The 10,260-nt window shown below is 44.8% G+C and overlaps 1 protein-coding gene across 1 annotated transcript in view; it reads right to left on the bottom strand.

Annotated features, from left to right (window-relative positions):
* Positions 1-6,225, bottom strand: part of SYNDIG1 (synapse differentiation inducing 1) — an 11,697-nt gene extending 5,472 nt beyond the window's left edge. Inside the window, exon 1 of the mRNA XM_008936309.1 lies at positions 5,660-6,225. Coding sequence (XP_008934557.1) covers positions 5,660-6,139 — 480 coding nt within the window. The 5' untranslated portion in view covers positions 6,140-6,225. The remainder of the gene's footprint in view (positions 1-5,659) is intronic.
* Positions 6,226-10,260: the final 4,035 nt, after the last annotated feature.

Genomic DNA, 10,260 nt, shown 5'->3' with positions numbered 1-10,260 from the left:
ACAGTAGCAGGACACTGCTAAAGCTAGGGCACCTGGGGTAGCCCTTTGTGCTTGTCCTCTTTTTGCTTCACAGCTGACACAGGTCCCTTTGTGGAGCAGTCCTCAAGGAAATATATCCTATCCCCACCTCCTGCAAATGACAGTGTGCAGCTCACCCAGAGTTCCTGCCACTTATAGACTGGAGCCCAGGGACCTCACTGCATAGAGTCAGTCTGAAAACTCATGGAAGTGATGAGAAAATAAACTGCTCTGAGCCCTGGATACTATTAACAAGATTTATAAGAGGGCTCTTGGAGACTGCTGAAGGTGACTTCCCAGCCATGCTGTCTTCACCTGGGGCTGGCTAATGAAGCCCCTTGGATGGGTTCAGTATCTCCAGACTCCAGTGGCTTCTACTTTAAGGGAGAAAATCAAATCAAATGCAAATGAAGTCTAGTCACTCTTGTAGCCTGTTAATAATGTGCTTGTGAAGGAATCCAGGGACATAAAGTGTGGTCTCTGAGGTAAGATGAATAGCCTGTTCAGCCCCATGCTCTGCCTCTGACAACAGTAGCAGGACTTGACATAAACCTGGGCACTTTGCAGTCCACCTCTTGTGCTCCCTCAGCACCCAAAACTGTGTAGAAGGTATTAGAAAGTTTTGACAATTCCTTTTAATATCTGTTTATGGATTCCTCATCCATGAATCTGTCTAATCCGTTCAAAAGTTCAAAACTTGGTGCTCTGCCATAACCTCTTGTGGCAGCAAGTCACTAAGCATCCATTACCAGTTCTGCAACACATCCCTTAGGTGAGCTTGGGCAAGACTTCTATTGCACCATTTTCTTCAGTTCCCCAGGTGCAGGATGGAGAAAATACTACTGCAAGAGCACTGTGATAAACAGTCAATTCATGAGTAAAATCAGAGTGCAAGACCCTGAAGGAAAATGAGCATACAAGCAAGTATCTCAAGCATGCAAGACCTGCCTTGGATGTCATCTGTGCTACAGCCTCCCACACCTCCACTAGACTGCCTCTTCACTGATGCTTTAGAGCTCTCTGGAAGGGGAACTCCACCATGCTCAGCTCTCCAAGGGGTGTCCAAAACACGCTTCTTGATTACTCCCAAGGGAGGCTGAGGACACAGCAGCTCAGGTCTTATCAGCACAACGCAGGATTGTCTAAGCCTGTGCAAGCTGAAACACTGATAGAAAGCATGTATATCATGGGGTTCAATGTGCATAAGCCTCCCTGCAGCCTTGTCTTCATGTCACAGAAGAGACATGGCCAGGAGATGCTTAGGAATATTGAGAAGAGGGGTTAGATAGAACAAGACACAGCTTAGGATCCACCTTCTGTCTCTACACTTCCACACTCAAATCTAAGATTCACAGGAGCATTCAGCAGTTTGTAGAGGAACAAAGAAGGAAAGCACTACATTTCCTTTCTTCCTTCACTCCCCAGAACATTCATTTTCTGAGACTGTTTCAGACATTGCTGGGAAAAAGAAAATGGGTTTTAAGAGAGAGCTCAGACATATTCTTTTATGCGACACATATGAATAATTCAATTTGCTGCCATCAATAGCTTGGGTTTCTCTAAATAAGCCATCTATCTAGGGGTTAGCAGGAAAACTACCAGGAGTGTAATATGACAAATGATGTTTCTGGATAAAAAATGGCACTGCATTTACACATGAACTCTAACAGGAGGGTATTTCAGCCAACAACTAATGTAGTATTTCACCGCTGCCACATTTGACAACTTATCTGTCCATTGGCTGTGGCTTAAAGAACTTTTAAGATATTTATAAGAATTCTGGAGATACCAACAGATATCTCAATCATTCTCAGTAGAGAATTATTTGATTTCAGGGATGGGTGCCAAAGAGAGAAGTTTAAAGCTTTGACAGAATGTGCAACCTTCTGTTTTCATGCCTGGTAATTGCTGGAGCAAAATGGGGCTGTATATGCAAATGAGAGTCATTTCAGAAATGTTTTTCCCTCCAGACAATTATGATTTTCATAGGCAGTCTGAATAACATTTCACCAGGAGCTGAGAAACACTGCTGGTAAAAGAAAAAAAAAAAAAAAGAATAAGGAAGTTAAACATGGCCACACTGTAGCAGTGATGTGCAAGACCCTGCTTAGAATGTCTCCTGCTCCTCTGCTACACCTCATTGGTTCTTCAGAGTCCCCAGGCTTGGGAAGGGAAGAAGATGCTTCCTTTTAGGTGAGTTATGAGAGGCATTACTGAGCAGGACAGACCCATCCTGAAGGGGACGGCAGCAACCCCTGCAGCCTGGCTGGGTCAGCTCTTCAAACCAAAATCAAACTGCTGTCAATCAAAATAGCTTTTTTTTTTTTTTTTTCTCCAGAAACTTTCCCTTCAGTGAAATTTTCAGCAAGCGAAAAACAACCTATCTGGTTATTGAGAGCCCAAATAGCTTCAAAAATGAAACCCTGCAAAAACACACTGACTAGCAGTAAAGCTGTTTTCTGAATATGTCCATGGACTTCTGCAAATATTGCATGGAGGTGGTCACTGCAAAAGGATGAGTTAGATTTCTCTTCATTTCTAAGAAATCAAATACCCAGCCCTGATAACTCTTAGGCAGGATCCCTGCAATAAGACAGGCACTGCCAGAGAGATGTGGGGAAAGAGAAATTACTCACAAATTCAGGACTGTTCTGTCCCCAGGAGGCATTTTACTGAGATGCCTGAGTTGGGATGCAAGTTGGAACTTGCCTTGCCCTGTCACATGGAGAACAGGTGGTAGCCCTCAGTTTTCAAGAGACAGCAGCTCTTCTTCTGCACAAAGCTCCCCCTCTTTGCTATTGTTTGCAAAAATAAGGTTTTAGAGTTTTCTCCCAGAAAGAAGTGCTGAAGTAGATATATTACAACAAAAAGAACATTTTCAAGAACTGAGCCCCATGTGCTCTTATGCTACGCAGTTCCTATCCCTTGATGAGCTGTGGCATGACAATCAATGGGGCAAGACACTCAGCAACATGCTGTGCATCCTCAATGGCAGACTCAAATCCTTGAAGGCTCTCACAGTGGGGAAGCAAAACCTTGCACTCCTGTTGTATCATCCTCGCTCATTGTTCTCCTTTTCACTTCTCCTCTGAGTCCTGGTACTAACCTTTTCCACTCCACTTCAGGTCTATCAGTAGTTTTAAAAAGCATTTGCCTCAGTGACTGCTGTCCTCAAAAACTTTTCTTCTATTCCTGAAGTCTCAACACATGAAACTATGATTCTACTGAACCTCTGTACTAGCCAAGCCCAGGAGGTCCTCATCCATCTGGGCACATGGGAACCAGAAGAGCACAACACAGCAGTCACCTTTTTTTTCTGGTCTTGTGCTATCAAACGCATCTCTCCTCTTCTCCTCATCCTACTGCAAGACCAGCTGCATCCACAGAATTTGGACCTTCCTGGGATGAACGTTACCCTGCATGCTGAGTCCAGCTGCTCAGCAGGTTGGTCGTTTGGCTCTGGTTCATGGAGAAGTGCGAAAAGTGGCCAAACAGCACAAGGACTGAGACTGATACTAGGCTGGAAGTGAAGGTTTCAAGCAATTCTAGCAATGCATGTGTTTCCAGTCAGGCAAGTCCTTCCCTAGACCTTGCATCATTTTTTCCTCCCTTGCTCTATTCTCCTGGTGAAACAGAAACTCTGATAGAGAAAAGAGGAAGACAGACAGGTGTATACTTGGTGAATGTCGTCCTTTTCTGAGCACTTTGTACGTGTAGGTGAGGATGGCTGTCCATATACTTCTCTACTAGCACAGTAGCATCCCACAGGGTTAAGTGAGGCTGGGAATGTGTGGTGACAGATACACCCATGCAACACACTCATTTAAGAAGTGGCATGTATGATCTCAGGAGACTACAATCCAGAGAAATAGGTCAGAAAGAAGGAGGAGACTGTGAAAACGATGCACACACTATCATAGCACGGTACCAAAATTTGCAAAGATTCTATCCTTTCTCCCCTTGAGATCTGGGGAGGGGAAGGATGAATTCATTTTCCTCAGACCTCGTTTTAAAGGTGGTTTTCTCAAAACAAATGTTCTCTATGAAAAGCTGATCAAGCTCCTACAGTACCACTTTGAAGAGACCATGCAGATGGAGGGACCTACAGTGCAAAGGCACCTTAAAAATCCCACCAAGAAAAAGGAGAAGATTTTTGGTATAAGCATATTTTCCTTGTCCTGCCTATTTTCCCATCCTTTTTTTATCCTGTTCTCCAGCAGCTGGCTAAGGAAGATCTTGGTGGATTTGGATTGACAAGAGTGAGTTTTTTTTTTTTTTCTGCCTAAATGTCAGGTCAGATGTGTCAATAACACCATCAGGCAATTACATGCCTGCTGCAGTCACTTGCATTACTACTGCATGAGAGAAATGAGGGCAAAAGGCACCAACCAGGGATTGTGTTTTGATTAAGAAAATGAGACTTCCCACAGCCAATTCTGAAATGCTGTAGAAGGGTGTGATTTTTGCAAACACCCTTACATGCCTCAGAGAGAAACTTCTCGTCTCCCTGCGGAGGCACTGAATGCTGCGTGACTGGCACACACTGGGAAAAACACCTCTCTCTTCTTACCTTATCAATACAGAAAGAAAACAGAATAAAAGAGAAGTCACGCTCTTGTTGTGTTGCCCCTGTGCTGATCACAGGGTGAGACACTAGTGTTACAAGAGGTAAAAATAGGAGTTTTAGGACTTGTGATGTCTCGGTAGAGAAAACCCCTGCAACAGAGAAAGGAGAGCATATACTCTCTCAATCTTAACTTGGACATTTCAGTTGAAGCTATTGTTTTGCTCTACACAGTCTTTGCTAGGTTAGGGGTCTGTGAGCAATGCTGGAGGAAGTTTTGGGATCAGCGGCATGATGCACACCCTCCATTCTCACACACGCTGGCAAACATAAATCTGTGCTGTGCTTGGGCAGCTGGTTTCAGACAAAATCAAAAATACTTTTTAAAGTAAAAAAATGCATCATTTAACAAAGAATGAAGTTGATTTCCATAGTATGCCCCATTCAGAGAACAAAATATATCTCACTTTACCATGAGCAATCAATGAAGAACAGGAGCCCAAAAGAAAACATTGAATTTGGGATCTAGTGAAGTGTTTCACTTCATCAGAAAAAAAATCTTTTATTTCAGAGACACAGGATTCATTGCAGCTTGAAACCTCAAGACTTCTAATTCTGTTCTTATTCAGAGACAGAATTGTTTCATGTCCATGAGCCGGTATGCAAAACAATCTGCTTGATGCCCAGCTCAGATTAGGAGAAAGCAAGAGATGATGTCGGCTGGCTGAGTAAGGCAAGCTCCATGTATGCAGACAGATGCTCCTGGCCCCAACCTTACGCACCATTTAAGCACATGGGTCTTCTTCAGTTTCTGACCAGCCCATTCAGAGACAGGAGGGAAATGCTGATCTCTAGTGGGAATTTTGTCATCCACAGAGCTGGGACTTTACCCAACAAACAAAGACGAGCAATTGCTTACTGTCCTGCCCAGATGCAAGAGTGACAAAACTGCTCCTATGCAGATGGGCTTCCAGAGCAGCCGATCCCTTGCAGCTCAGCTCTTGGAGGCTGTACACATAACCCTAAATATGCTCTCCTCCCCCCAGTTTTCCCCACATAGCCCAAATGACATCTGACCTCCAGCTCCTGGAAATCCTCCTCTTCCTCTACATCATAGGAGAGGGTGTGAATCTTCATGTCGTCCACTGAGAGGTCAATGAACTTGCTGTCCGGGTACTCCAGGCTGTCTTTGGTGGGAGAGCGGTCCTCGATGAAGGTAGTTTCACAGCACTCCGAGCCAATGCTCTCGCCCCAGGAGCGCAGCATGTTCTCCGAGTAGAGGATGATGTTGGGCCGGTAGTGAGACTCCACTGTCTGTTGCAGCATGTTGGGGTCCAGAAGCTGCTGCACAGGGTCATTCCTGCCGTTCTTCAGGCAGCTTGGAGAGGAAAGGCTGCCTGCTCGGTGGCTCTGGTACTGGGGGGTCGGGTACACAGAGACCAGACCGTCTCGGCTCTCTGCCACTAAGTTCCGTGTATTAATCAAACCATTCCTTTTCCCAGCTTCAGCAATCTTATTGTGCATTACCACATTGTTCTGCTCAACCAAGCCATCCATACTGGGAGGTGTCTGAGGGAGTGGGACAGGTGGTCTTTATTTTGTTGTACCTTTGAGACAGGTCACACTGGGGCAGTGGCTCTCATTTTCCTGATGAAGAGAGGAAACAGATATCAAGGTGAGGATTAAGGCGATGAATAACGTATCAAGGCACCCAAACAAGCTTATCTTCAGTGTCACCTCATGAGGAAATACAGCCCCACGTATACACACACCCTGCCCTAGCTCTCCAAATACATCCCCACTTGGAGAGGCAAAAACCCCCACCACAAATCTATGGGGTGAACAGAAGCACACAAATCTATGGGGTGAACAGGAGCAGATAACAATGTGTGGTGGCAGAGGATTTCCTGAGATGTCTTGGTAACAGTGGGCCCTGTAAGAGAAGGGCTATACTCCCACTGGTACACCACTGTCATTCTGGGGACAATGTTCCTTCCCTCTAAACACTCTAAGAAAAATGTGAAAAAAAACACAAAGACAAAAGAATTGTCTTCAGTTCTTAGAAATCTACAATTGCAAAGGGCAGGCAGCTGGTGTGTTCAGCAGTCTCTGCAGCCGCCCTTGTCAAGTGCTTTACTACCCTTTGAAAACCAGCCGAAGGAGAAGAAGCAGGCAGCGCTCTTCAAGCTGACTGAAAAACCACCACCTGAAAGTGAGATCAGATCTAACCCAGAGGAATTAAAACTCCTTTGATCAGGGTCTCAAATCCTCTGTGTTGCTCTCCAAGGCTGCCCCAGGGTGATAGACTGAAGGGCTGTGATGAGGCTTGTCAGTATGATCATCTTCCAGATTCCAGAATCTTCCAGATTCACCTGGAAGACACAGAGGCACAGTCACTTGAGCCCCAGGAGCTGGCTGGCTCCTTTTACACAGGAACAACAGCTATCCTCCACCTCACCAGACCATCAGCCTGGTTGATGTGTGGGTTGTACTAAGACATGATGAATCAAAAGGACAGTTCAGAAGGCTAAAAGTACTTTTTTTCAGTTCAAACCCGTTCTTGCCAGGACACCGTTTTACTCAGGTGAAGTCAAAGGAAAATGTTTTTTGAAATATGGGTGTACCCACCATAGCAACAATAAGCTCAGGGTTTTGATTATGGGCACGACCATAGAAATCACAGAAATGCTCCTGGCTTCTAAGAGTTTCTTATTAGTTCCTCTAAGGCCAAATTCTTTAAGTAGGATTACCTGTCCCCAATGTGCCGCCTGGAGGAAAACAAGAATTACACATCCAAACTCACATACATATGTATTATTTTTACTTGATGCTTTTTCTCTTTTATATCAGAGATCCTCTAACAGAGCAATGGCTAGCAAATGCCTAATTTTATTTCCTCTAAATAACTCCGGACTTCAAACATATGCAGTCTCCCTTTTGGCTTGCAAGAGATATTTAAACCATTGCTAAGAGCTGATCTTCTGTTCTTACACTACAAATGAAGCAAGAAACTTGTTTAACATATACAAGAGAGCTTAATTAAGTATGCTGCAATGTTTGTACTCACAGCACTTGATTTAACATGTAGAAAACACATTTGATTGTGTTGTTAAATAGTTCAGTGCCTCTCCTATATGAACTGGCAGGAAAGCTACACAAGTGAAAATAACACCACAGTGGGATCCTGTGGAATTTACACTACATGATTCTCAGCCCCAAACATGGGGAACCTGCTGGCAAAATTAGACCTATTGGCAGTTTAACTTGGAAGCTTGGATCCAGCTTCACCAAAGGATTAGTCTGAAAACACTCAATCCCTTTGCAGAAGGTAAGAGTAAAAGCAGGAGGCCTGTCTTTCCAAGGAAAACTCATTTCCATATGCAACCAAGCCTGCGCTAAATCAGCAGAGGACCATGCCCTTTTCCTGCTCCTGGCAGGGTAACTTCAGCCTGTGTCAGCACAGACACAACGGTGTGAGGTGGAGCTGCTTTTGGAGGAAGCAAGTGAAGTTCAGTAGGTGAGAACAGGTGGGGGAGATCAACATGTTGACATTGGACTGGTGTTTGTAAAACAACACACTCCGATTTGTCACTCCTCATTGAGTGCTGACAACCTGCAAGGCCTCCTGTGGGCTGCTAAGCTGTCCCAAGTTTACTGTTTAGGAGGCTCCAGAGTCTGGGTGGGAGCCAGTCATGGAAAAATGGATGAAGAGGTCAATAGTTGATCACTGCATCAATAGCTGCAGCAAAGCTTGGGTCAGGCCTCTCATCTCCGTGAGGTCACATCATTCCAACAAATGGGTACCGTCTGGCTTGAGCAGCACTCACAAAAATGCAATTTTAAGACAGTTTTATTATGTGCCTTCAGTCTGTGCTGTCGGATTCCCTTCTCGTTGTCTCTGTATTTGCCTATCACCCAGATAATGCTTGGCTCTGGAAACACAGGTCTCACACCAGGTGTTCCTCTGACAGTTGTATTGTCTTCATGGAAAATGCTCAAATGAGCATTTGGACCATTTGCATGGTGCAAATGAGGCTCTACATGCACAGTGACACCAGAGGTAGCTGGTATGTAGATTGGTACACGTTCCTCACGAAGTTTTGGGCAGTCATCTTGAAAGGGATCAATTATGAGGAAGGGTCACTCCTAGCTCTTTAAACTTGCATAGGGACACTCCAAAATCAAGGGAAATTAAAACCATCCTTCAGTTCTTCTCACACTTCTCAGGAGAAAATGCCTGAGTCACATGTCTCAACCCAGGAGCAGTTCAGAACATCACTGGGGTGTCAGTGCCATCATCAGTCAGCACTGCCCCACACCATGCCCGGCTCCTCATTGTTTATCAGAATATGTGATGCAGGATCCAAGTCCCTTTGGCTGATTAAGAGGAGGCCCAAGACAGCATAATTTCTAAAGGTGATTTGGCTCCAAAACATTTGGAGTGCTGACAGGCAAGATTCTGCAAAAGACCTAAAGGAGGACTGCTCATGACAGCTTCTGTACTCTGTGGTTGGTGTCTCTGACATCCTAAGGAACTGAGAACAGCTGCCTTACAGACTCAAGCATCCTCATCACCCACACCAGCAAAATATTATCACATCCCACAGCCTGGCTTCAGCTTGTGCCCTCTCCCAGACAATACCCACACTGCAGTAAATAAGTGCCATGCATGCTCCTGAGAAGCCCAAAGGGGAAAACCACCTTGTTTTGGCATGTAAAAGAGTTTAGCAGTATGGACACAGCCAATGTTGGACCATTCAGCTTATGGGTGACAGAATGGATCCTGGCATCCCTCACTTACTAGACAGCAGAGAGCCTGTGGTGTTGCTCAGTTTACCATGGCTCTAAGCATCAATCTGGCTGGTGCTTACCTGTCATGCATTTAAACCAGTTTTGTAAACCAGTCTGCCAGATTCCAAGTGACACTTTACCCTTGGGATAGGGGAAGGGAAGGGGGAAGAAAACAGCCAAAATGAAGCAAGGATGAAATGGGGAGCATCCTTCCAACACAGAGCTCCTCCAGTAATAGGGCTAATGCATTACTCAAGACATCCTCTCCAGAGTCCCACATAGCAGTGCAGCTTGCATGCCTCAGGGAAGGTCACTGGAGACAGGCAGATACTCATAGCAGCATGCAATCAAGGAAAATTGTTTAACCCTAGAGTAATTCCCATCTGTTGATGGCTGGCTACCTCACCAGAGCCTGACCCAATGTTCTTTCTCAGTCCTGCAAGTGTATTGCTTAACGGGAAGGAGATGGTGAGACTCTTACGCCTTTTCATTATAATATCTTAACAGGAAAAAAACAAAAATAAGGTGACATTGATTTTTCTTTTCTGGGTGAAATTCCTGAGTGTCTGGCCATTAGGTTTAAATCAATAGCACCTTGATTGCCAGGGCATTTTGATGCATAGCTGAAACAACCTCAATTGCTGTCTGGGGAAACTGAGAAATAGTTGAGGTACTCAGAGTTTCTTCATCAATAAAAAGGCAGGATTAAGAGCGTTGTCAGCCACAAATGAAATTTCACATCCTCATGGTTAAAAGAGAACCTCCCTTGGGCTTTTCTCTTCTCAACCACTGGCTAAAGGGAGTAAAATCAGATTTCCAAGGCCTTTGTAACCTGCTGCTACTTCGATGTTGGTGGGAGAAATAGACTGAAAGGCTGGACGTCATTT

This window comes from Merops nubicus, unplaced genomic scaffold (genome assembly GCF_000691845.1).
Source record: "Merops nubicus isolate BGI_N331 unplaced genomic scaffold, ASM69184v1 scaffold11260, whole genome shotgun sequence".
Classification (NCBI taxonomy): domain Eukaryota; kingdom Metazoa; phylum Chordata; class Aves; order Coraciiformes; family Meropidae; genus Merops; species Merops nubicus.
The sequence above is the reverse complement of the archived record's forward strand: the minus strand, read 5'-3'. Positions and strand labels throughout refer to the sequence as shown.